The sequence below is a fragment of the Haplochromis burtoni genome, unplaced genomic scaffold (genome assembly GCF_018398535.1).
Source record: "Haplochromis burtoni strain Fernald_Lab_line unplaced genomic scaffold, NCSU_Asbu1 Contig_17, whole genome shotgun sequence".
Classification (NCBI taxonomy): domain Eukaryota; kingdom Metazoa; phylum Chordata; class Actinopteri; order Cichliformes; family Cichlidae; genus Haplochromis; species Haplochromis burtoni.
In genome coordinates, this window is record NW_024582378.1 from 1,998,378 (window position 1) to 2,026,139 (window position 27,762).

The 27,762-nt window shown below is 40.1% G+C and overlaps 2 protein-coding genes across 2 annotated transcripts; both read right to left on the minus strand.

Annotated features, from left to right (window-relative positions):
* Nucleotides 1–5,374: 5,374 nt before the first annotated feature.
* LOC102313312 (ATP-sensitive inward rectifier potassium channel 1-like) lies at nt 5,375–10,297 on the minus strand. The gene is made up of 2 exons (XM_005916041.2): nt 9,785–10,297; nt 5,375–7,727 (listed from the first exon to the last, which is right to left on the minus strand). The coding sequence occupies exons 1-2, from the start codon at nt 9,799–9,801 to the stop codon at nt 6,572–6,574; spliced, it is 1,173 nt and encodes a 390-aa protein (XP_005916103.1). The 5' UTR covers nt 9,802–10,297; the 3' UTR covers nt 5,375–6,571.
* Nucleotides 10,298–15,438: 5,141 nt separating this feature from the next.
* Nucleotides 15,439–27,690, minus strand: foxred1 (FAD-dependent oxidoreductase domain containing 1). The gene is made up of 11 exons (XM_005916042.3): nt 27,391–27,690; nt 26,759–26,979; nt 26,449–26,559; nt 26,052–26,170; nt 25,605–25,699; nt 23,392–23,493; nt 20,538–20,614; nt 18,710–18,870; nt 17,173–17,302; nt 16,481–16,585; nt 15,439–16,241 (listed from the first exon to the last, which is right to left on the minus strand). The coding sequence occupies exons 1-11, from the start codon at nt 27,548–27,550 to the stop codon at nt 15,987–15,989; spliced, it is 1,536 nt and encodes a 511-aa protein (XP_005916104.1). The 5' UTR covers nt 27,551–27,690; the 3' UTR covers nt 15,439–15,986.
* Between the last annotated feature and the right edge of the window lie 72 nt (nt 27,691–27,762).

Genomic DNA, 27,762 nt, shown 5'->3' on the forward strand with positions numbered 1-27,762 from the left:
AGGAAGTTGGATGCAAAAACAACATACAGGGACCTGTTAGACTAAACATTTTGCTTTTGAAACTGCTCCAGTGTGATAAGCCAAAACCACATATGAACCCATTGTGTTCCTGGGTGAAGTCCTCCAGAGGGAGCACATGGATGTATTATAGGACCTGGATAATTGACTCAGAAAAGCTTTAACCGTCTGCATTTGCAGAAGCTGTTGTTAAGTGTCTCCAAATCAAACAGCTACTAAATTTTTAAGTTTTATTTTAAAACTAAATTCACCTCACTGAGCAGTTTCAATCTCGCTCTGATGACCATGAAGATCTAAGCGTAATTCCTTTGCAGGGAAGGCAATCTATAAAATGAGAGACTCTGCTCCCCATTAGTTCAAAAGAATAAAGGCACCTATCTTAGTGCCAGCAGGTGTGTGACTGAAAGGTCACTGGTTTATATCACTGGTCCACCTGGGAGAGGAAATACGGGCATTCATAAATCTTTCTGTTAACTGCCGGGCAAAAAAACTAATAAACTAATGCCTCAAACCAAACAATGATGCATTATAGTTCGCTTTTAAATCAGTCTTTATGGCAAAGCTGAGGAAAGTCATAAATTATTTACATCAAATACATTAGGCCATACACAGCCTCTCTGTTCAGTTGAGGAGCTGCTGAAACATGTATGTGATGAATATTTTTGCTGGCAGTACAGCTGGTCGACTGAGAGAGGCTGTCTGCACATCTGATTTGCTGAAACACAGTGAGCAACATCCCTGTTGAATTTGTTTGGTGAAGGCATAATTTTAGGAATGATAGCATAAAAGCTCTGTGCATCATTTTCCTCCCCCTGACACTGAGATATCACAATCTCTTCACTGCAGTTGTGACATCTGGATTTAGCACACCAGCCCTCGAGGACAGCTTCTAAAGCAGAAGCAGCTGCTCCACTCATGACTCCTGCATCTTTTTTTGGAGAGAGTGTCACTTAGGTCATATTTAAACTTTGTTTAATCAGTATTTTTAGCACATTAGCCACTCTCACTCTGGGGATCGGTATGTTTGCTGACTGATCCAGCATTTTTGGTCCAGACTGAAATAATTAGGTTGATGACTTGCAGGGGGGGCGCTAATAGTTATACATAAATTCAAGTCCCCTGAAGTGAAATCCTGAATTTTAGCGGTCCCTGACTGCTTCACGAGGTTCACTATGAAGTTTTCTCCTGGTTTAGAGATTCAATTCCCCTTTTGATCTCCTAACTTTCATGTAGCACCACCATCAAGTTTAAATGCAGACAAAAAGTGGATGTTTCCCATGGCTTTAGCTTTGTGTTTGCATACTGAAACAGTGGAATAACATGGTGAGCATGGTAACCATGGTTACCTTGGAAAGTGTCTGCCTTTTAGCAGTGTTACCATGAACAAGTAATTGATAAATGTAGATAACCTACGCTGCCATTCATTCCAGCAGTGTGCCAACCACGGGCTGAAAAATGAATCCACCGCAAAGTATTAAACACTGCAGTTCCTTTTATGGCCACTTGAGGCTGCGTCCAAATAAAGAATTTGCAGAATAAAAGGTTTTGGTCTATATGCACACAAAACACACACTCCATCCCCACTGTCTGGGCTTCCATGGACAATAGCTACAAGATGACAGTAATACAAACGACGATGCAAATAGCAGCTTTATGGAAGGGCAAGCAGGGCCTGTTTTGCTTGCCCTGATGAAATGCCACTGCCTTTGATTGGCAAGATTGTGGAAAAACCTGATGTGGAGTTAAGATAAGTAGGTAAAGACTGTTTGTCTGTGATGTGTTACTAAAGCTGCTGGGGTCCCCTTTTTGCAGCTGCTTTTATTTATTTTAAAAGAGATTAAAGGTGCTGTAAGCCATACTGACAATGCCAATAATCCAGATGCCACAAGGATGTCCAATTTGTCCGTCCTTGTGGCATATTACAGTACCAATCCAAATTTATTGTATAGGAATTTCAAAAAAAAAAGAAGAAAAAAAAAGCTTCCCAGGAAATTGATTAATTTCATAGTATATTCTTTTATTTTACAAACAAAAGGGCCTGTGTGGAGGATTAGGCGTGACTTCTCCTGGCCCTCCATAGTCATAGGTGATGAAATAAAAACTTCACTGACAATGTTTTTCAGGAGAGCCAACAGATAGTTTCAAATTATGAACATGTAGCTCTGCTCTCAGTTTTGTTGGAAACTGAAGGTGGCGAAATTAAATCGCAGCTGTAATTAAAACGCAGAAATAGGTCCTAAATGAAAGGCAGCTCCATCAGCTTCACTAATTAATTAGTTCTTAAATAGTTAATTAAAAGGAAGCACACTTGCTCAGTGGTTGGCACTGATCACATAGCGAGTAGACTGACTAAGGTGTCGGAGTGCAAGTTGCTCATTCTGTTTCCTCCCACAGTTCAAAAGCATCAGATGATGGGGCTTCCTGTTCTCTTTACTGTTTATGAGCTGTATTTACTGACCATATGAGAGTCTCTCAATCAGTGGAAATACATCTATGTCTACAACAGAAATTAATACAGAAGTCAACTCTTTCATTAATTCTTTTTTTAAAAAGCTTACAAACATGGTTGGAAATCAGATTTCTGAGTTTAACAAGAATACTGAGCCTTTTTATCAAATCAGTATCGTGACTGTCCAAATGTGGGTCATCTTGACTTAAACAGTTTAAATATGAGGCTTCTGTTGATTTAAACATAATTAAATAACTAAATGTTCTTTAGTAAAGGCTCAGCCATCCATATTTTTTCTCCGACCCAGTTTTTTTCATTTCATCCAGTGAAATAAAGGCTGCTGGGAAAGTTCTTGTGCATGCTGAGCTTTACATAAGAAATCTACTAATACGATCGTGCTGACATACTATTGAAGAATTTCAGTGGGATGACATCTCTTGTTGCTACAGTGTGTTTCCTGCCAACACTCCAACATCCAAGTGACCTTAAACAACATGTTTACATGTGAAATGAATTCCATTTGCTTCCCACATGAATCCAGAGGAGTTGACAATAAAATACATTTAACATTCGGAGTGAATCTGTCCTTCACTTTATTACTGTTTAATTACAGTTTCTTGAATTTCTTTTGTTGTGCTTCATTGACTACAGTCAGAACATTGAATTCTTTTGTGCTAACAGAATCCAGATTGATGGTAGAATATTGGATCTATTGTTTTGCATCACAGCAAATTATAGCATAATTAGAAAAAAAATGCAAATTTTAAAAGAAATAAATCAGGACAAAAGATGAATAAAGCGAGCATTACTTATGGTTGTAGAAAAATGGGTCACATCTGCACATTGTAGCCAGTCTTGAATGTAAATTTGTCATAATTCATATAAATAACATCACTACCGTACTCTCAAAATATTAGGTGCATGTGTTAACTACTAAAATAACGACCCACACACTAAATAAAACCATAATTTATCAAATGAATAGAAAAGAAAAAGTTATTTTAAAAGGTTTTGCCATAGATTTCCATAGAGCTCAACATTGACCTCCCACTTTTTCAAAGGCTACATTCTGGTATTAAATTTTCATGTCATTTTCTTGAGAAAATCCCTATATAAAGTTTTTATAACTTCACTGCTTTCTCAATGCATTTTTTTCTTACTAGTCTGATGTCAGTTAAGCCCCGCCTCCTACTGTATAAATATGACCTATCAAAAATAATTAGGCATCAAAGTACTCTTGGGAACAGCTGCATGTTCTTAATTCTTATACATCATTTAAAAAAACCAAAGATTAATGAGAAAATATATAATGAAATTACTTAACCTCCTAATTACATTTTTAAATCCACCCTCCAACTTGCATAAGAACTCCAGCAACAGTTAGCCAAATGTATGTTAAGCTGATGCTAACAAGCTAACAGCCCATTGATAACATTAGCATTTTGTGTTACATAACTTTGTGATTTTACAGGTTATATTTGAATGTCTTTGCATGACTTCCTAAGCTTGTAGGAACTGAGACTGTTGTGGAGGACGGCGCCAATGAGATGAGACTGGTAAGAATAAATGTTACAATTAGGCAATGATGAAAATGTGAAACAGCTATTGTTAAAAATGCCAAAATTTTATCACTATTTAATCAACAATTGCAAAAAAATTGTCCACGTTTTGCAAATTTTAATAGACTTTTAACTTTATACAAGTGCTGTTACTATTTTGTCTGTAGTTTAATTGCTTCTGCAGGTCTTCACTTCTTTTTTTCTTGTTCGGTTAGAGAAATGTAGCCTATTTGGCCTTGAACAAGTGCATTAAAGTCAGATTCAGTGTCAGGGACAACCAAAGGGCAGGATGTAGCTGTACAATACCCAGGTCTGGTCTTAAAGCCTTATGTAGGTCTCAGAAGTTCTAGAACTTCAAAGTTCTGTGACCAGAACTTTAAAACAACATCCTCTAAATAAAAACTAGACAAACATAGCAACAGTAACCAAGGAAAGCAGTGCTTTTGTGTAATTATTCCATCTCCATGGCACTGGGGGATAAAGTGCGTCGTTATAAACGAATCAGGCCTCTACCAGATTAACAAAAGCTTCTGCACCTTCCACTCAGCTCTCTCATCTCTGTCTACTTAATTTTTTCTATTCAGCTGCTTCAGACTCACTGTGCCGATCTCTTTCAGCAGTTCTGCTCATTGTTATGCAGATGAAGCCCAGTAAACTTGCCTCTGTAAATCCAAATGGGATGAAAGCCATTTCAGAAGTCTGTCACTTCCTCACTGACAAAAATGTCGAATGCCGGTCTTAAATGAACAGCCTGCCTTGCTGTTGGAACACCTGCAGAGACGCGGTGCTGCCATAACAAGGTCCATCAATCCACCCCGAAACGGTGGATGAATGTTATCAGATGTTGTTTTGTCGGTTCTGTCTTCTGCCATCAGTACACTGTGGGGCATTGGGGAAAAGTGTGAACATCAAAAGTTTGTTGTATGAACCTTTTCAAACATCCCTGAGAATATGAGAGACTGCTGGCAGAACTGGGACAGTTGGGAGAGAAAAAAACAACAAAAAACCGTCTTTATTGCTGAATGAATTCTTTGTAATGTAAGATGGCACTGATCCTAGCCGTGGTCTGATCTTCTTTGGTGGTTCGGCCAGCTGTCTCAGCTTTTTTGGCATCTTTATGTATTGTTGAAAACAGACATCAATTTAGGAGAACATGACTATGTGACGAACATCTTATACAGAGTCATCAGGATGAGTCCTCATTGCCTCTTATGTTTTACATTTCATTTATGTTTCATGAAATCTGGGAAATAATCCTTTATACTCAAGCTAATACTATACTAATACTAATACTAATGCAGAATGACTATCAAAAGCTGTTGCAATACAAAAAAGCTTTAATTTTTCGTCAGCAAATGATAGACATCCTATATCCATCCAGTTTCTGGCACTTACATGGGTCTGGGTTGTGAAGGGGGAGGCAGTCGACACTCTTCTCGGGGGACACTGAGGTGTTCCAGAGCCAGCCAAGACCTTTCCAGCATGTCCTGGGTCTGCCCAGGGGGCCTCCTCCTGGCTATATGAAAGACCTCACATGGGAGACGCCCCAGTCGGGTACCAGAACTACGTTAGCTTGCTTCTCCTGTGGACCCGTCACTCATAGGAGGGTATAAGGCCTCCTTCAACTGTGGATTGGGGTGGCACTCAGGGGCAAAGGTCCTGGGAGTCCGATCACCAGCTCCCAAACTACTAAGGGTTGTCCTATCTCTGCATGCACAGTACTGCACAATGCATCTACTACATGATACACCCATTTCGCATAAATCAGTCAATTTGAAGTTATATTATCTACATCTTTGTGGTATATTTCAGTTCTGTTTATAGCACACTCTGATGAAATATTCAATGTGTAAAGTACAAATTGTGCAATAAAATCAAATGTAAGTCAGTGAATTGTGAAAAAGCTTTTATTCCAACTAAGGATGTTACTTTCCCTGAGAAGTTAGCGTACAGCGTTACACAGGATGATCTACAAAATGTAGACTGGTCACAGTTAAAATCCCAGTTTCCTAATTATTCAGGCATACAGGATCTGTCAAAATGACAAAAAACACCACAAAGTTAGTGTTGTAATAGAAATAATATGCAAACTCAAAAGGCACTACCTTTTATTTCCTCCTGCAGCCTTTAAGGCACACACTTTTCATTATAACAGGCTCAGGTCCTAATCTTCTCAAGAAGTACCCACTGTGCATCTGCTCTTTTACCCCCTTTCATTTTCTGTGCGTCAGAGCTACAATCCATCTTTCTGACGTTACCTATTCAAAGTCCCAACAGAGGTTTGATTTCAATGAGCAACTCCCACTCTGTCTGATTTTTTTTCAAACAGTTTAACAGCTGTGGATGTTCGTTCTGTTTAAGGAAAAAGAGCTGACAACAATTCAGATGCTGAATAGTTCACCGTGACCAAATATTTATTCGCCGGTGCAGTCTGACTTAGAGTGAAACTGGTTCAAAGGAAGTGATAGGCGCCAGCTTTTACCACTTTACTTCCCACATTCTGATTCACAGTTTCAATGAAAGCGTAGGCTCCTTTTCTACCAGCTCACATTGTAGTGACATCCACAGAGTCATGTATGTCAATCACCTGAAAGCCCGGGTTATCAATCCCCCTCTTTAGCTGGTTATTGTGATTTTCTTGGCTGTGGTTATTGTGGTTTCTCTGGTCTACGTCGGCCTCAAAGCAGTGGACGCAGTGTGGAGTGGTGACCCGGACGCTCTTGGAAAAGTTAGAAAAATCCACATGGTACTTTCCTGTCTTGGTGCGGGAGATAATCGGCAGAAAGCTGTATCCCCACTGGATCTCCTGTGGGATGTAGGAAGTTCGGACCTGACAGGAGGAGCTGGTGGACTCGGCTGTCCCATCCAAAAAGACCACCAATTCAAAGTCCTGCTGAGGAAGGGTGTCAGCCGACAAATCAAAGAAAGGACTCGATCTGTTAATCACATGGTACAGGGTCAAGGGGCAAACAAAAAACAAGTTATCCTTGCCAGCATCAACCATGAAGTCAATATCCACCTGGTCCAGGATGATGGTCTCGCCATCCGGTGTGGTCGTTGTCCTCAGCAACTTCCCATAGATCTGGCTTCCGATTAGTAAGGTCTTTCGAAGGTTGGCCACTCTGATCAGGAGACACAGACTTCCTTTCTTCAAGCAGATGACAGCTGTGTGGCTGAAGGTCACAGTCTTTGCCCTTTTCTTTGGTAAGGAGATTTTAGCTAGGATGATACCACACATGAAGCAGTTGATAAAAACCCCAACTAGAGACTGGATGACAATTAGAGCCACCGTGCCAGCACAGTGGCCAGTCAGTGCCCTGCCTCCATACCCAATGGTGGTCTGGGTCTCTAACGAGTACAGGAATGCCGTTGTGAGCCCGTTAACGTTGTCTATACACTGGATGTGTCCTTCAGTGCGGTTCTGTCCAGCGAGATCCCCGTTGCTCTTTGCAATCCAGTACCACAACAGGCTGAAAATGAACCAGCTGCCTGTGAACACAGCCACAAACAAAAGGAGAACAAACCGCCAGCGAATCTCCACAAAGGTGGTCCAGAAGTCTACCAGGTACGCAAACTGGTTACTGTACTCGATGTTCCCGAACTCAATGTTGCAGTGCCCGTCTTTGGTGACCAGGCGGGTTCTGTGGTTTCGTTGTCCAGCTGGCTGGTTGTGACCCTGGAGCAGCTGGAACATCCTGGAGCTGGAGGAACAAATACAGTTAAGTATTAGAGAGTACAAACTCTCCTCTAGGGAAGTTAATGCTTGCAAAATCACACATGCAACACCTACACATTCAGAAAAAAAAACCCTCTCAGTTTACATATTTCTACCTTTATTACCGCTATGACCTTTAGTACCTTTAGTCTTCTTTCAGATAATTCCACCTTTAGTACCTTTATTCTACTGTTTGATAATTCTACTTTTATTACCTTTGTTTTACGTTTGTCAGGGCTTGTTTTTAGTATTGTCTTTTGTACCTTAAAAGGTCAGACTTGTATTTAAATGAACTAGTTTAAAAATTTGCAAAATTAGGTACATGCTGCCCCTTATTTTATAATATGCTTTTTTTTCATCTTACTCATGGCTCAAAGCTCCCACAACTACAAAGCAGATACAGAATGAAACTTGTCAGAGTGTAAAATCTTAAAATCTAAGCATTAAATGTTTTGTATTTGACCAAACAAAGACTCTTTCCTGATATTGCACCTAAAATCTAGAAGAAATTGTACTGTACTAAAAGGTACACACAGTTACTTTAAGGTAAAATAATTAGACCAAGAGAGTAGATTCACGTTCACTGTTCCGCTGGGACAGAAACTGAGTGTACTATCGTTTAACGTTATCGTTAGAATGAGGAGAAAGTTAGCTGAGACCTTACACAGATAATATTAAAAAAAACATTTGACAGATTTAATGTCCACATAGACAAACAGGGCAAAAGTCAGTGTGTTACACTAGTGATCTGTGTTTCCATGCATGTCTAACTACCAAGAAAATCTAATTTAAAGACTAAAACAAATAATGATTCGATTTTGATTAACAAGTATTTTCTGCGCTGGCCTGTTGCTCATTCCCGTGTGACACGGAGCTCCATTATCATTATAAATCTATTAGAAACATCAATTAACCACTCAGTTTATTACCACAAACACACACACTACATTTAATTTAGATTTAATCACACATACACATGCCCTGCTGCTGTAAATACTAATTACAGGAATTTGGAACTGAGAATAGCCCCTCCACAAATCCACATTTACACCTTTACCTGTTTAAAAAAAACTATGATGCACAGCAAACTACTGAACCTTTTTTAAAAAAATAAAAGTGTAATGCATCTGATGGATTTTAGTTTTGTTTATGAAGATTTACAAATAGAGCAATAAAAAAACAGGTTTTAAGCAGAAATATATGAGCAATATGATCATACAGTTTTAGCCAGTTTTGTTAATTAAGGTTTTATGTACTCAAATATGAGATATTATAGTATATTTTTAAAAAAAATTGTAAAAAGAAAATGTATAGATTCCTGTCAAGTAAGGTGACCCAGACTCATTTCTTGCACTGTAAATTACATTTTGCCCCCCCAATGTATTCTTCAGTAGAAAAAAAGACCACTCACAGATGCATTGTTCTGGTCTTCTTATAAAACATGTAAAACCTGCACCAGGCTCGTTCAACCTTGACCATACAGCCTTAACCAGTAAACAAATGTCAGAACAAGACAGAAAAGGGGACTAAAATTCAGAGATCGAGGGTATAACAGGTAGAGAATTTCCTTTTTTATCATTAGAATAGAAGTATAACAAGATAATATACAACCTATGTATGCACAAATACATTGTACTTATTAACTGATCTGAATGGTCGTTAAATAGCAGAGTATGTACCGTGCAGCGTGTACCGCGTGGTCCACTTTGAGTGTTGCATAAGACGTACTGAATAGATGGCAAAAAGGACCCAAAACTTTAAAAGTTACAAATTTTTGGACTGAAGTTTACCCCAGATTGAAAATAACCACAGGTTGTATCTTAAGAGCTATTTGTTCAACATTTAACCGTTTTAACAACTGGTTTTTTTTCAGTCATTCATGGAGGTGAATGACTGAAAACGGAGGTAATTTTCTTCCAAGCAGCTACAGTCACCCTAAAAACACTATGGATAATATATATATATATATATGTGTATGTGAAATAAGTAAAGCTTTAGATCTTCAGTTTTGTAGAAAAATAGAAAAGTTTTGTTGGGACATACCTGCTCCGTGAGACCATGGGCCCAAAGTGCTCACTGGATCTCTGCAGGACCTTCAGACTCCTTTCTTTCAGCAAGAGGCCATGGAGGCGTTGGAAAGATTTTAATCCACAGTGAAATTTCCTAATCCCAGCCACATGCCACCATGTACACTGGCTCCATACACTCAGAAGAGCCAGCCAGGGAGCTCCCAGTGGCCGTCAGTCCTCTGAGACCGACAGAAGGACTCTCTTCTTCAACCCATCAAAAAAGTTTAATAACACAACCTCGGGCTTCATCGGGAGTGGGCTCGCCTCGGCTGCAGCAGCTTTTGACAGTGTAGATTTGGGGACCAGCACGAGGAGGGGGGAATGTTCGGGAAGTTTGGTGTAAAAGGCCTCGACGCCTTTGTGTGGCTGAAGGTGCGTCTATTGAAGAGGCCTCAGTGACCGGTGCAAGCACTCATGCTGTTTTGTTTTCAGCCCTGAGAACATTTGAGATTTACGTCAGGCCTCACAAAGAATTCCCTCAGTTGCATTTCCCCTGGTTCCCCTCCCCCTCTTTGAACCTGCAAGGCTGCCTCCCATTTACATCAGAATGAAGAGCTGCAGGGCAAGAGTGTCTGCAATATTCTGCTGGCTGCAGGAGGACCATTTTCATATCTGTGGAGCAGATTACCATGATCTGTGATGCTGAATTGATAAGCCCACCCCAACCCCAGCAGTGATGAATATAAATGCCACAGCTGCATGTAAGTAAAGGGAGAAGGAAGTGGATGCAGAGGGTCTGCAATTCAGATAGAATCTTACAGGCTCCTGTAGCAGCGTAATTTAAAGAAAGTCATCTCACACCCAAGTGTGTTTAGCTCCAGGCGCTGTGCATTTCTAAACGTGCTGGCAGAACACATCTGCACATCACACTCTGCAGGTTCATTGAAGGGAAAGTTCAGCATTTGGGGAAATAAGCTCATTAAGTTTCTTGCCAAGAGTTAGAAAAAGCATGTCTGTATGCTCGATATGAGGGAAATACGACCCTTGACTGAGTTAGCTGTGCAAAAAGAATGGAAACGGCAAGAGGAGCACACCCTGGTTTAGTCCTCCACATCTCACTAATGAACGTTGATTCATACAAAAGGAGAACTGTGTGAATGTGAAACACTATGAAGCAAGCTGAGGTTAAAAGGTGATATATAAGTGCAGACCATTAACAATCATCACATTCTCCCAGCAGGACTCCAAGAAACTGCTGTGACCAACAAAGTCAGAGCACGTCAACTACAACTGTTCAGAGAAAATACTTTATTTTTATTGTTTTATTTTTATTTTTACACCATTTTTCACTCTAAATGTGATACAAAGTGGATCTTTGCGTGAAGAGGGGGAAAGAGGAAGCAGAAAGAGTTCAATCCAAATCGCTTATCCAGGCCGAGGTCAAAAACACAAAAGTTCGTTCCCAGTATGCCCACCTGTGCAAATCATGTAAATCCAATGATGACGAGTTCAAAGGTAAGGAAGCAGCAAAAAGACACAAAATTCAAAGAAAAGACGTGACACTTATTTTTTCAATGCAAAGGTTTCAGCCTTGTGGCCTTCAACTGCCACAGGCTAAGGAGGAAAACAACACTTTGCAGTTCCTCCATGGAGATCCTGAGATATATATAATCTCTCCAGCAGGTTTAGGCCCTACCCTGGGGCGTCCTCCTACTCGGATTTGCCTGGAAAACCTGGACACATCCAAGTGCGGGACAACATTGCTTGGAAGTGGGAAACCGCGGTCTCCTCTTGGAGCCAGAACTAGGAGGAGAGCATTTAAGGCAGTGTCTAATGGCCAGGTCTGGATGGAGCTGTGGACCCTGTTCACCACCCTCCAGGACAGGCACTGGGGTTGGGTGCACAGCGAGCTAGCGAAGGTTGGAGCCTAGGAGTGTTGATGGTCACATTGTAGATAGCTGCCTCTCCTTGAGCGTGGATCAGCTGGAGGTTTCTTCCTGTTAAAAGGGAGCTTTTCCTTCCCACTGTCACCAAAGTGTTTGCTCATAGGGGGTCATCTAATTGTTGAGGTTTTTTCTCTCTTTTCTCTGTATTATTGTTGGGTCTTTAGCTTAAAATATAAAGTGCCTTGGGGTGACTGGTATTGTGATTTGGCACGAAATAAATAACATAAAATTGAATTTAATTCAGTTGAAAGGAACCAAAACAAGACAGACCAGACCAATCAGAATGGAAAGGAGCACAGACAATCCAAATAAACCATTTAATTTATTTATACTGGGTTCTGTGTCTGCTTTGGCTTTCCACATAAATTATGACAGATTTAATGAGCAGCTTTCTCAACATCCCTTAACTGTAAAATAAACCCCAATGGTTTTAATCGTGTGTACCCTGAGCTGATTTGATGACGGAGGGGGTTAAGTTCAGCCCGACAGCTCACTCATTACCATCTCTGTGATGAAAACATGATCCACTTTCAAGGCAGTTTATGAATTGCTTTCCGGTAACTTTGGCAGAGGGGCTTTTGTCGTAGCTCTGCTTTCATACTTACCTCAGAGGCAGTGAAGGAACCTGTTGGTGGGGTTTTGCCGGTGACTGACTCTGCCGTGCAAAATGATTCATTCTTTGCTGGTTTGCTGCATTGAGCGGCAGGAAGCTGAGATGTGGAGGATGTGGAGGTGTCTGGTCTGTGGGGAGCAGGATGGTTCATAAACTCCTCTGAAGTTGCAAGGCGAAACCACAAATAATGCAAAATTGTTTTTCAGCGATGGAAGGCAACACTTGCAGGTGCAATTAGTCCCAAACTTGTCGCTGTGTGCTGCTCGTACTTCTTCTGCAGCACCTGGCAGTCCTCTTCACTGTTTTTAAAGAGGGAACAGCTGTGCCATCCTGAACGATCTGGTGCCTGTCTTAGGTGTGATAAATTAACCTAAACTTGTAGAGTTTTCTGTAATTTAAAAATTATAGATGGACTACTATGTGGGAACAGTGGGTACTTGCACGGAGCCCTGAAGTCAATCAGGGCCCTTCACCAGCACGTTTCTTAATATTTAGTGTCACTTTTGATCAAATTCACAACATGGTCCAATGGGGAAAGATATTGTATCATTTTTATGACACACCAAAAAATACATTTTACATGTTTTACGTGATGGCAAGCTACATTGTAGCCACAGCCACCCCGGAGCAGCTGTGGCTACAATGTAGCTTGCCATCACCAGTGTGTGAATGTGTGTGTGAATAGGTGGATGACTGAATCTGTAAAGCGCTTTGAGGTCCTTAGGGACTAGTAAAGCGCTATACAAATACAGGCCATTTACCATTATTGTATTTACGTAAGTGATTTCTCTATCACTATCTCTACCACTAATTGAAAACAACAAATGGTTCACCTCATCTTCAGTTTCTTCAGTTCTAAAACCACAAGATAAAGAGTTCAAGGTAGTGGGGGTTGTCCCTTAGACCTACTAGGGCCAGTTTTCGCCTTTTCCCCTTCTTATGCACCTCATCACTGTGGTGTACATCCTTCTTCCTAAAAAGCATTATTGTAGCCAGTTAATTCTTTCCCCTGACCTTACAGCAGTATTCTTTTTTTTTTTATCATCCACACCAGTGTGACATTTTCCAGTTTGAAAGGTTAATTTTTGAATATATTTAGAATAAACAGATCCAGTCTTGGTATGAAAAATGAAAAGTCTGTTTTGAAACGTTCAGACTCCGATCTAGCATCCAGACCGCAGCTCCTGCTGCCTACATGTGTGCCCCGAAGAAATATTAACTCGCATGATAATCACAGGCAAAATATACAAGTGGCAGCTGTGGTACTGACTTGAATTAATCACCTAGCTCTGGGTTCTAAATCTATACAGAGTTTGCATGAAACATGTCAGAAGCGATGACCCTCCAAGCTTAAAATTACCCACTGAAATGGCTCCATCTGCTGCATGTTTTGTGTAAAACACCAGGAACTCCTACATAAAAGACTATTGTTTTGTTTGCAGTGCTCGATAAGAAAGTAAGGCGGATGTTTTTAAGAAATGAAATGCTTTGAGAGTGTCTACATATAAGGTCTTATTTTGAAAAGGTTCAGTATCTGTATATTTATGATCGTACTGACCACCTGCTGTGCCTCCTTTAATCACACAAATTCAATACAGAGTAAACATTCTGACAGTAAATCATACTGAGAGAAAGCAGATAACACCACCTTATATATGTTTACACATTTAAGTGTATGACAGATATAGTTTTTCACTTTCAGTAAGCAGATGATCGTCAAAGACATTTTTTTAATGATGTTTTTTAAGACATGGAAACTGCAAAGTTCAGCTTACACAGGATAATCCGATGATCCTGTCACTAATTAGTTATTTGGAAAATTAGCTTTTCTTCTTTCTAAACTTAAATGAGTCACTGCACCTTTTTTATGCCTATTCCTTCTGGAGATTTAAAAGAGGAGCAGCGGCAACAAATGAAGGAAACAGGAAGTCAGGCAACAACTCCACGTTTTTCTTGAAAAATTGTCTTACTGATAAAAATGTAATTACACTGATCAATACAACACAATTACAGTATATTGATCAAATTAGAAAAATACACAAAAAGTATACAAAGCTGTTAAAAGTACCACAGTTAAACCGTTGCATGGGACAGCACATATGCATCTGATGATGTTTCACTCTAAATTTGCACGTTCCGACTGCGTAACGGTACCAAACAGCCGAGTTCAGTGGAAATCTGGAAATCTGGAAAGCAGAAGTTATTCCTGTTATTCTGTATCAGGAGTGAGTCAGCTGCTGGCTCACCTCCATGCATATTTTTTGTCTTCTAATGAAGAAGCATCTCTTAGTTCCACTTTATTCTCAGTGGTTCCTCCTGCTGATTTCTTTAGAAAGCAACATTATTGCCTCTGAAATCAGACTAATAAAAGATACTGGTGCTGCCAGTAAGGTTCATTATTAAATGAAATCAAATGATCATTTAAAAGAATTAAACTCTTGATTTAAAACATGTTCTATATGCACGGAAAAAGTCCAAATTAAAGGATAATTCAGTTCACCACACCTTTGGTCTCATCACAGCAATAAGCGGGGCGTGGCCACGTGACCGGCTGACGGTGCCCACTCAATTCAACGCTTGATAGTTTACCAAATTGAAATGCACAGAGGAGCCAGTCAGTTTCAAAATAAAAGACCCCAAGCAGAGTAGGTGCTCTGATTCTGAAACAAAATCTTGTAGGAAGTCATTTCCAGGGTTGTTATATTAAATATGACACTTTTACTATTATGGTTTATAACATAGTCTGAGCAACAGTTTTACTGTTTGCCTTTTTTGTGTTTAATGTCTTTAAGATCTTAAATAGTGTTTTCTGAAAATTTGTGTGCCTGAGAATTGGAAAAAATTCAAAATCTTTAAATATAATAAAGAAATGTATCAAAATCCAGGGTGAAAAAGTAAAATTTAGGGCATACTGACTCATTATTTTTGGTAACATCCATTAATACCCTAATTTATTTGTTTTTTGTTGTTGTAATTTTTAAAATTGAAAAAGTGGGATCACTAATACATACATTTTTTCCTTATTATCAGATTATAAACTACAACAGAAAGTTGTAAAATTGATTAACAATATCAGCTATCATCACCATTTGGCTGTGATAATTGTGTAGTGAAGATCTGAGGCTGTGACAGTCAAATAATTTAATTTTAATAACTAAATCACACGTCAGCTACACATCAGAAAAAGCAACATATAAATACCTTTAAGATACGAGACTCATTTATGTCTTTCAGTGACACATCAGAGAGATCACACTATGAAAAATCTTATTTAAAGAACCAAATAAATGTTCTCTGAACCTGCTGTTGTGAGAACTGTGTTAAAATCTTTAAAGACGAATCTTTTAAAAGGTCCTTTCATTATTTTGTCACTACCTGGCAGGATGTCTAATAATAACCTGAGACATCTGTCCACTCTGACCTCTTTGCAGTCCCAAATGGTCAGGAGACATTATTCCCGCAGCTCCTGAAGGTTGGAAATGTGCCGTATTCGGGCCTTTTCTTAAATCACTGAGGTTTTGCTTTTGCTTATCTGGATTGTAGAAATTATACCACCCAGATCTTATAAATCAATTTGTGTCATTAAAGTTATGTTTGCAGCTACAAAAATAAGACTTAGGTTATAATAATTTGGCTTTGGCAGGATGTAAAAGATATGATATCAGGGTTCGGCTCAGCTACACGATGTTCCTCTCCAGCTTTGGTTCCTGCGTCAGAATCCGGTTGAAACTGAAGCCGCTCAGGTCCAGTGTTTTATAGTTTCCGTCCAGAATCAGCTCCGCCACAGCGCGACCCACTGCAGGCGAGTGCTGCAGGCCATGGCCGCTGAAGCCCGTGGCGAAGTACATGTTGTTGATCAAGGGGTGCGTACCGATGATGGCGTTCTGGTCAAAGGTGTTGTAGTCATAGAAACCTGCCCAGGCACTGGTCACCTGAGGGGAAGAATGTGAGGACAAATGATGTTATTCTAAGTGATAAAGAGAGATCATAATCATTGTTTTTGTTTTGGAAAAGCCCATTTCTGTACCAAGTTTTTAAATTTAATTCACTTAAAATATGGATACAATAAAATTAATCTGCAAGCTTCAAAATAAAACCAGTTCTGGCTGATAATAATGCTGTAATGCTGGAAGTAATCATGACGTGGGTGACCACACTTTCCCAACTGTACCTTAAGTTTCTCGAAAGCAGGAACTCGAAAGGCCAAATGAGGCCAGACATTCTCCTCAAAGAAACTGTGGTCCACCTCTAGATTACTGGCGTCTGGCTCTGCCGCCTGAGGACACACAACCAGTGCAAACAACGACATGATTTGCTCAGCTGTTGAATGTTAACATAAGGAAACAGCTCAGACGTCTTGATGCATTCTCAATCATCCAGGAAAGTAAATCTCCAAAAGTTGATTCTGTTCATCTGGATGTAGCGTTTGAGTTCCTCCAGGGAGGAACGCTGGTGTGAGCGCGGAGTCAAGGAGGCCATTTACGTGAAAAGGGAAAGACCATCTCTGAATCGAGGAGGGGGCCTAAGGGTACATCTGTCGCCATCTTACAACGCTGTGATTGCAGCCATTCCCCAACTCTCTGTGAATGGTACTCATGGCCATTGATCAGTGGGTTTTGGTCAGTGGTTGTTGATCAATGGTCATGAGAATTTGCATAATTACGATTAAGTAACTGACCTCCCAGCCCATTGTTCCTTCAGTGGGCTGGTTTCAGTCATTAGTTTATAAGATTGGGAAAACCTGCAGTCAGCTGAGACTGAAGAAGTCACTTGGATGAGTGACGAAATGTTTCTCCCACAAAACGCTACGTCCAGATGAACAGAATCAACTTTTGGAGAAACAACTCAGAGATAAAAACCAACCTCCTCTGGCGAGGCCCCGGTGATGTAGTTCCCACCTAACCCCTCTCTCCTGACGTAAACTCCTGAGTAATCGATTAAGAAAGGAGTGTCTAGACCGGGACCATCAGGACAGCGGACCACATACACATACCTGAAAAACAGTGACGAAGTAAACAGCTCAGAGTCGTACATCCAGTATGACATTATATCAGCTGATATTTCATTTCATGCCAAGATGTAAGTGAGGTTTCTCTGGCATGAACGTGATCAGACATTTACTCTGTTCTGCGTGGACTGCGTGTCTACAAAGAATTATCCAGAGAGCTCAAAACTCTGTCTTATAAAATGTTTATGTGATGGTTTGACAGCCGTTCAAGGCGGCACGAGGAAAGATTTAGTGGAGGTTTAAATAAGGCAGAAAAATGGGTAGCTTTTCAAAACACAGCCCACAGCTTAAGGTGAAAGTTTAATTTAACATGTGGCTTTTCTGAATTCATGCCAGGTAACCTTCAATACCTAAAAATACCATGCCCCAATGATTACTTAAAATGTGGGTGCAGGAAAGCAAGGAAGCAACATTTGGGAGTTTTAGAAGAAATAGAAGAAAAAAGTATCAAAAAAATCCGTCTCTTGTTTTAATGACATCGAATTTTTAAGGGTGTGGGCTGGGCTATATTATAGACTATACTAACCTTTCCTTCTTAAGTTGTAATTACACAATATTATTAAGGATACACGTTATATTATAGACTAGCCTAACCTCCTTTTTTTTTTTAGATTGCAATGTATAAATGAGGTAGGTAGGCTTTTTTATAATACGGTCTGCACTGTGTTGTATATTTACAATTATAGAGAAACCTAACGTCTCCTTACATTATAATTGTACAGCAGTATCAGGGGTGCAGGCTGTATTATAAAGTATCCGAACTTTCCCTCTTTACATTTTTTTTTTCTTTCGACTGCTCCCTTTAAGATTCAACACAGCAAATCATCTCCCTACATCTCACCCTATCCCGAGCATCCTTTGTTCTCAGCTAACAGTAGCACAGTTTCCATCAGCACTCTGTTAGCCAAAGCCAATGGAGGTGGTCTTTGTCAAGCCGAGCTCAGACTGATTTGGTATGGAAATCTCATTTTTTGATTTAATGGTGAATGTCCTTTCGTATTAAACACACCCATTTATCCAAGTTTGGGACTGGCAGTAGGGGTGCAATGACTCTACCTAAATCTAAAGCCACCATTTACACAGAATGCTTGAGTCTGATGGCATACATACTCAAACATACTCAAACAGTCCAGTTCATGCCGACTAAAGTTATGTGACTGACTCGCTTGTATCCTACTTAGATTCATTTTTATCTGTAGTCTAAATGATGCAGAGCAAGAGTAAAATGAAAAGACTGCAGATGGTAGACACTGACAGGCAGTGGCATGAAGTTGGTTTTTCAATTTTCGGGGTGCAGAGTCTGAAAAAAGCTGTCTGGTATTGATGCGGTTCGCTGTATGAGGCGCTGCCTTTCAAAGAAAACTCTAGCAGCCCCTCGAGTCAATAGCCTACCTTTTCCGTGGCTCAACAGGCAGTGGGATTCCAGCGATGGACTGCTTGGGGCCAAAGCCAATTCCCAGCATCTCGGTCAGTTTACCAGAAAAGGCTCCTGCTGCATTCACCACAATAGCGCACTCCACTGGCTGGTACTCCAGGCTGTTTGGCATCTGCACCTGCTCGACACAAGCAGACATCCCATCATCAGAGGTGGGAAAAAAAAAAGAAGTACAAACTTTTTACTTTTACATTTTCAAAACAGGCCCATTAATTTTGGTTTGACGTACTTGAGAGGAGTTATTTTTTCACGGCACTGTGAGCCTTCAAACATCAAACCGATTTGAGTCTGAGCAGGAACACATGAAAGGCAGCCCTGCTCGTGTATTAATCACCAGGAGATGTGGCATAAAAAGAGATGAAAGAGGGGGGGAAAACTGTGTGGCATAGTTAAAGAGGTTAAAATGGGCCGGTGTTTTTATTTATTTATTTTTTTGGCACAACACCGGCATGACTGCAGGTGTCCATAAGTCGCTGTACTTCAGCATCTCGCTAGCCACACACAAAACAAGCGCGCATAAAGATCTAACATGTTGCTTCAAGTTGCTAGCTAAAGGTCCAGCTGCCGTATTTCACAGGGAGAGACAAGTACAGAATTATGTACTTTTACCTCCTCTACCCATCATGCACGTTTGTGCTTTTTCTGATTCAGTGCACAGTTTTAACAGAAGTATTTCGTGCCAATCAGTCAGCTGGAGCTTGAATTCCATATTTTCATTCTTGGACTCTTAGCAGAGTAGCTCAGCATATTTCACAGATCAAAATAATTCTAATGTGAAGGTTGGCCGGTTAAAGAAATCCTTTTTTAGCACACAATATTTGTCAAATTGAGATCAAAATTCCATAAACAACATACAACCGTACTAATTATTTAAAATAATATCCCAGAAAGGACAGCACTGTTTCAGCTGCTCAAGAGGACACCAATAGCAATAGCTGTGAAGCGTTTTTAAAATGGCTGATTGTTGCAAAGCAGTATTGTTTAAGGGAAGAGCAAGACCTTCACCCGAGGTAACAGAAAACTGCAGAGAGCTACTTGATGACCTCTGGGAAATATGTTTCCAGGTTTCTTCAGTGAACATGCAGGAAACGTTGGTTAATGACTGATTAGTCTACAGATTATAATAATCCTTTGGTAATATATTGTGCAGTGAAGGATCTCTATGCTGATGGTAATATTGCCTCATCTGGACAGATGTCAGACAGTTTAGTCGTCCTAAGACACATTTCTAACGACGTAATGCAGCTCACAAGTTTTATGGCTTCCTTTTCTGACTCCTTCCTGCCTGCACTCCACAATCCCTCCTGGATTTAGTGCTCTTAAAAAAAAAAAGGTATTAAAAGCACCACAAGACAAATTTATGAGGTACTTAGTGCCAGTAATCAGGCGGTGTGGGACACATTAAACAGGACGAGGTCACCTGGGAAGAAATTGCAGTTGATATATGGTCTGAAGGGATTTGAAGAACATGCCATCCATCTGTTGTTATTCAGACTTCACACATTCATTGAGAATCAGCAGAGCTTTTGTACGCAATAATTTTAGTATATTTAATGATACAATAAAGTTTTACTTGAGCAGTTGAAGACACTGCACTGCACAAGTGTCACAGCAACTGAGAATTCCCCTCTAAAGCTTAGTAAACATTAACATAAGTGAACCAAACCGAGGGAGGTACAAGTCAGAGACTTCTCTAACATGTTAGCGATCACACAGAATAATAAATAAACAGCTTTATACGCTTCGCTAATCTCACAGACATTCAGCACTTGCAGTCCCACTTACTTTGACTGACTTTATTCTCCTCAGATCCAGCTTTTCTCCATCAGTCGTCATTATCACGCTTGTCGTATATTTAAATTCTGTGTGAGAAACACATTAAAACCAATTTTCAACACAAAGAAAAAGAAGAAGAAGAAGTTACTTTCAGCTGCTCCCTTATTCACAACAGGTCACCACAGCAGATATTTGATTTGGCAGATTTTCACGCCCTTCCTGAGACAAAACACGGGGAACTTTTGTCTCCTATTGGGATCCAACCTTTCGCTATTTAGGCGAATGTAGGAACTGAAATACTCATGTACGGAAGCCCGGTGTTGCCAAACAACTAGTTGTTGTTTTCTGAGATATGTTTTTCTTTTTTTTTAAAAATCAGCTAAATTATTTCAGGGCTGCCAAATAACACCAGATTTTCACAATAAAAATCATTTTTTTCAATCAATCGATCAATTAAAAGAAGGGTGGCATGTGGAGCCAATGGGAAAAGTATCCAAGTATCCAAGTCTTAGTAACTGTAGTGTTGAAAATTTTGGCAGGATTTCAATGTTCATGTGCATCACTGCTCAAGAGACTGGAAATAATTTGAGTTTAATTCAACTGTTTTCGTGGCAATAAAAGTAAGTTAAAGTCAAACAAAACCAAAGTTTTTGCATTAAAATTAGTGGCAGTTATGTCGTTAATTCGTTGGCGCCGTGCAGCCCCACGCATGGGGCGATCTGCACTAACTCACTAACGGAAATTTGCCACATTAATGCGCTTATGGCGTTAACGTCATTTTAACGAGATTAACGCTGACAGCGTTAAAATACATTTAAAGTTAAATTATATAGAATAAAAGAGAATACATTGTTGGATCATTCATTAATGTGTATATGACTTTAACGATGCACATAGAGATGATTTTAATTGCTTATTTACCGCCTCATAGCTTATCTATCATAAACATATTACTTTATTTATGTTTTAAAACTACAAAAAATGGTGAGTAACTACAGTTTTAAAGCAAAGTTTAAATTTCTACATCCTAATCTTGTCCCTCCACTTGTTCTATCAGTCCTCTCATCCAACGAATGATGTAAGATTAATATTTCTCTAAAGCCATGAAGAAAACTGCCTGAGGAAATCAGGTCAGCAGAGTCAGAGACTTCCTCTCTTCTTAAGACAGAGAAAACCTTCTCTGATTTTATTGGTCTGCTCTGTGTGAATATGCGATACGAGTGAATTCTTTTTATACAGATGCCTGTGTAACATAACAGTTTTGTAAAACGCAACCTCAATCTCTGTGTAACACACAAGGCGTCCTTTGGTGCCCTGAGGCTCCAGCTGTGGCAACATCAGTCACCAAGGGATAAACGTCCTGGTTTAGAGACCTACAAAGCCTGTGCTAAGCAGCTGGAGGGGTTTTTTGTTTTGTTTTTCTTATTTATTTATTTTTTTGAGGGGGGGAATACGCTCCAGATTTAAAAGCAAGGAGACAGCGTTTCACTTCCCAGTGGGATCACTTTGTTCCCCCTTTGTCACCCCCCTGGTTCTGTTTAGGCACTAAAAACTACCCACTGAGCTTTAGGAAAAAGATTCCCATTCATTTCAATGGGCAAAAACTTGCATTAAAATATTCATATTTAAAAAACTATAGAATTAATGAACACCAAAAGTCATGAGTTACACAGCGAAATTTTAGGCGGAAAAAGGAAAATAATAAGAATGAGAATAATAAATCCGACGAATAGTAATAAGTGTGCCTCTTGACATAGGCACACTTAATATCCACTGCAGCCTGACAAGCCCAGTTGTAAGTAAGCTATTAAGACTCAATTGTACACTGTGTTGTGTTTTCCTCCGAAACAATAAGTTCAGTTGGAGCAGCCTTTCAACGCCTCTCTCTGTAGAGCAGAGTTGACCCACGCAACAAAGTAAAGTTATTTTTTGGCTATGAGCCCGACACAGAACCCTGCGTATTAGTCAGAGGTCCCTTTACTACGGTTCGGAGCCGCGGACCTTCAGTAATAGTAATAAATCACAGCAATAGTACATTCACGTAGTTGTAAAAGCATGATAATATATTAAGTAATCCAAAGTATTCAGAATACGTTACTCTCATTGAGTAACGTAACGGAATACGTTACAGAATACATTTTGGGGCATGTATTCTGTATTGTGGAATACATTTTAAAAGTAACCTTCCCAACACTGCTAGTATAAATGAAAATGACTGGTTGTGTCCCCAGCTACATGCCTATGGCAACAATATTATTACTACTGATTAATTTTTTTTTAAAATTAGAAACACCTAAAATACACTCTTACAGCTGCTCCACAGGCAGTGCTTCCACCCTGTTTAATTTAAGCTCTGTAAAAGTGAAGATTCTTATTAATTATAATTATAGCTATTGCTTATATTTTCCAAATTTATAATAACTGAGTGCACAATGACCCTGATTTCCAAGAATATCAAATCAAATCAAATCACTTTTATTGTCACATCACATGTGCAGGCACACTGGCACAGCACATGCGAGTGAAATTCTTGTGTGCGAGCCCCACAAGCAACAGAGATGTGCAACACACAACACAAAGAGCAATACAAGAAAGGGGGGGGGGGGGGGGGGGGGGGGGGGGGGGGGGGGGGGGGGGGGGGGGGGGGGGGGGGGGGGCCAACCTGAAACTAATAAATATATGTACAATATATAATAGTGTATGCATTTCTGGATGTGTATACTAAATATTTTCCTACGTGTGTGTGTGTGTGTGTGTGTGTGTGTGTGTGTGTGTGTGTGTGTGTGTGTGTGTGTGTGTGTGTGTGTGTGTGTGTGTGTGTGTTTGGTTTTAAAATAGAGGCAGAAACCAGCATGAAACGAACCTGTGACTTCCCCACAGCACTGAATGGCTCCCATGGAGATGGCCTTCCTCTTAAAGGCGTTCAGCAGAGTCCATGGGTCAAACCAGCCCTCATTCTCCAGCCCTGCATGACAGAAGATCAGACAGACATTCACAATGGTGCGCACGATTACTGAATATTACAAGGAAATCATGAACAACTGGATAAAAGTACTAAAACGGGCACATTTTCTCTTTTAAATAATTCATTTCATAAAGACCATTAGCCACTTGAAATATAACATTTCTGGTTTTCTGATTATCAGTAAGTGATGCCAGACTTCAGGGAATAATACTTATCGAATATTACAATACTATTAGTACTATAATATGCCATAACTAATAGTAATAATTGAGAGAACTGCTGGAGCTCCTGAGATGTGAATAGTTTCCGTTTCTTACCGACTGTGACAAAAGAAGACAAATCAGGATCTAAAACTGGGCTGTCAGAGAATAATTAGGCGACTCCACACCACTATCATCTAATATTAGCAGATGGAAAGAACTGTCAGACGCCCTGATAAGTTAAATTACTGTTGGCTGCAGCTTTGCATTACTCAGATTAGTTTTTCTAAGGTCTTAAAACGAGAGTGTGTCATAGGCTCATATATCACAGTTAATCTTCTGCTTAAGTGTTGCAGATTTCTTAAAAATCGTGACCCAAATGATGGTGTTGGGGATTTTTGCCTGGATGGGAATCCAGTGACGTAATTGGGTGTGCAAACACAGATTAACAAATGCTTTTGCGCCTATTTTTCACTTATATATTTGGTGTGTATTTGTTACACTGGTTGCCCCAGGACAGAGCTGCAGACTGTTTTCAACATTAGTGGAAATTCTGTCCAAGAAGAGGAAGTCAAAACTTTAGGCGTTAATAAGAACTCTAATGGGATTTACAGGTGCCACGAGCTAAAGCACTTTAGCTTTAGTCTGCAGAACACGAAACAGCAGCAGAGAAAGTCACACTGTAGATATCCAGCTCAGTTAAATACAAACAGATAAGAACAAAATTCAGAGCCAAATATACAGTTGTGGTCAGATGTTTACACATGTTCTTCATGGGCATGAATGTCATGGTAATTTGGGGCTTTTAATGATTTCTTTGAACAGTTATTTTTCCAGTGTGTGATGAATGTACAGCACACTCCTTTAAGAAATTTAAAAAAAACAAGAATTGGGTGCACAGATTTTTATTTATTTTGGATTTCATCAGGTCAAAACCTCTGCATTCATGCTCAAATATATGCATGCACCTCCACTAATATCTGTTTAAATATCCATTAGCAAGTTGTACTTTAACCATCACAAGCTTCTGGCTGGAGTGTTTCTGGTGTGTTTCCTAGTAAAGATGTGCCTTTTAAGCACAGTCCACAAATGTTCAATAAGGTTGAGGTTGATCTTTGGAAAGGTATTTCCAGAAGCTTAACGTTCACCTGCTTTATCCATCCCAAAACCAGATGTGAAGTATGTTTGGAATCATTTTCCTGTTTGAACATCCAACAGTGTCCAAGTTTCAACCATCAAACTGTTGATTTGAGTTCAAGTTGAAAAATTTGGAGGTAATTCTTCATTATTCCATCCGGTTGGTGTAATAAAACAGCACCACTGGCAGCAAAACAGCCCCAAGTGATGCTACCACCACCGTGCTTCACAGCTGGTACATTGTTCTTTGGTTTGAATACGTCGCCTTTACTCCTTCATAGATGTGGCCAGATAGCCTAACCTTTGTTTTATCTGACCATAAAACTTTTCTCTAGAAGGTGAATTTCAAATTTCAGTTGAGCTTGAAGGTGTCCGGTTTCGAGCAGGAGCTTCTTTCTTGGTCAGCACCCTTTCAGTCCACGGTGGCGTAAAACTTCCTCTACTATGGACAGTGGCGTTTGTGTTCTAACAGTTTCTGGTTCGTGGCACGTTCGAGCCTGTTTGGTTTTTCCAGATCTTGGTAAAGTGGTGACACATCTGAATAACTTGGACTTACTTATGAAATGATCTTAGACTTGTTGTTTAAAAATAGGCTTTCCAATTGTTCTGAGTATCGTCAGTGCTACCAAACAAATTCTTTTTATGCCAGAAAAAATAAAATAACAGCTGCAGTCAATCATGATCAGTGATGAGAAGCTAACATGTCTTGACCTTGTCTGGTGTGGCTGCTGATAATCATTACAGACCTTCAGTTCACATTTTATTTGCACTCACCGTATGAAGCAAGAACCACACCCTCTGTGTTTACCCACGGAAACTTCTCCTTCAGTTGTGTCGGAGACAGAAGAGACACTTTGGCTCCAGCGTACCTGAAATGTGAGTTAAATTTTAGCTTCCTGATATCCCAAAAACTCACAAACTTAGCAACTAATATGTAACTAATCACAGAATAAGATGAAAAATGTCCTTAGTGTTTTTATTGATTAATTCTAGCACCTTACAGAAATCCTCTAGGACAGAAAATGGAAAAATGTATAATTTATAAACCCTATGACTGTTTTATGAGTTCAGTTTCTTTCCAAAATGTAAATATATCAGGACATTTTTAAAATTAACTACAACTCTGAAAATTAATAATGGCAAATGACCGTTCACGGCCCTTCACGTTACACACTGTGGGTTTTTACTGTGGTATGAGCACTGGTTTCTTGAGCCTGATACCTTTGGGTGCTGTAGTTCTCCTCCATGATGTGAGCCACCGCCTCACTGGCCAGGAAGAGGTATCCCGAGTGGTTAAACTGCAGGTCTATGGGGTCTTCGTTCAACACGCCGAGATGCTCCTGACGGGATTCAGAGGTGTGACAGTTTGCACTCTTTAAATAAAACATTTAACTGCATTTTGTATTTAATATCAAAATTTGTTTGATGATCTGAGACATACAGGAAAAATCAGGAAGGGGGGGGGGAATTTTTTCACAGCACTGTATGACAGAAAAAAGTATAATAGGTCCTCTTTGATCTCATCTGACATGGCTATAAAGTGTTCACATATTAACAAAGTACATGTTCTGTCACATTTAATGATTAAAAGCCTCATTGTTCATTTCCAGTGACCTACATTGATGTTCCTCATGAAGTCGGCAGAGGCCAGGGAGAGGTGGATGTTCTCCGGCAGGGAGAACTGCTGTCGGATCCCCCCAGCAGATAGCACTGTGGAGGCCTGGGAGTACTGCGAACAGTCAGGGGGAGCAGTTTATGAATATGAGGAGGAAAAGGCAGAGGATTAGTTTGAACAGCAGTGAGGACATGACTCATGAGCACAGTATGATCCTTTCTCCTGACACTTTGAATAGATTTAAATCATGCAATTTTTTGAAAGGAATAAAGTGACACTGCTAGTCTACACTCATTATCTCTCAGTCCCTCACCGTTGGGTCCTTTTCCACAACCAGGACCCGCACCCCTCCGCGCACCATCTCCTTCTGTTTCAGCCAGTAGGCGATGGACCAGCCCACCACCCCACCTCCCACGATCACGATATCCGCCCTCTCTGGAGGAAGGTTGGGGTTGATTTCCAGAGGAGTCCAGCTGCTCCCAGGAAGCGCGTCCATCGCCTTCTTCCGCATAGCTTCCATATGGGTCTCCAGATCTGAGCCACAAAACCCCAAACTTTACACTCTCTCAAGGTTACTTGCAAATGTTTACCTTCAGCTAAGAAATTAAAATGCTTCCTGGTACTTTAGCTATCACTCTCAAATACGGCATATAAAACAGTTTATACATTACAAACACTTTAACGCAAATTAACATGCATGGTTGTTCCTTTTGAATTTTCGGCCAAATCGTTTAGTAGTTTAGTGCAAAGAACTATAAAAGTTGTTATTTGAAACACTGTATGCAACCGAATTGCAGACAGGCTTCTAGTAGCTTATTAAAACTGTTTAGCAGGATCCTAAAAGTTGCACATATTTATAGAAACACAAACCATTGGATAATTTTAGTATTTTTAAATGTAAGCTGGCTTGCTGAGTTGCACAACAGTCGTCCTGGTTACTCCCACCTTTGAAGAAGTCATTTCGTAGAGATGTGCCTGTGCTAAAGCTTTGACACAGAGACAGATGTCCGTTCAGCCATGTGGATCGACGTGTAACCTGTGTGGAGGTGAGTAATCCACGAGCCGGCCCCACCTTCACCTGCAGCCGCCGCCACATGGCAGACATGGCTGGGCTTCAGTAAGCTAATCGGCTAGCCAAAGTGAAACACGATGCAAACCAAAACAAGAGCAGCGTGAGCAAACTTTCATTCTTCCTCCATCACAACAGCACTAACGGTCTAACCTTGCAGCGCTGCTAACAAAAACACGCAGCACGACCGGTTTCACTTAAGCGTCCTTCAAAATAAAAGAACCAATCTGGACCATTTAGCGGATTAG

Excerpts from the sequence above, each read along its gene's own strand:
- foxred1 (XM_005916042.3), bottom strand. The coding sequence starts at position 27,550 with ATGTCTGCCATGTGGCGGCGGCTGCAGGTGAAGGTGGGGCCGGCTCGT. Across the intron at positions 26,980-27,390 it reads ACGAAATGACTTCTTCAAAG|ATCTGGAGACCCATATGGAA; the intron begins GTGGGAGTAACC and ends TTTGTGGCTCAG. Across the intron at positions 17,303-18,709 it reads CCTGTTGAGCCACGGAAAAG|GTATGTGTATGTGGTCCGCT; the intron begins GTAGGCTATTGA and ends ACTGTTTTTCAG.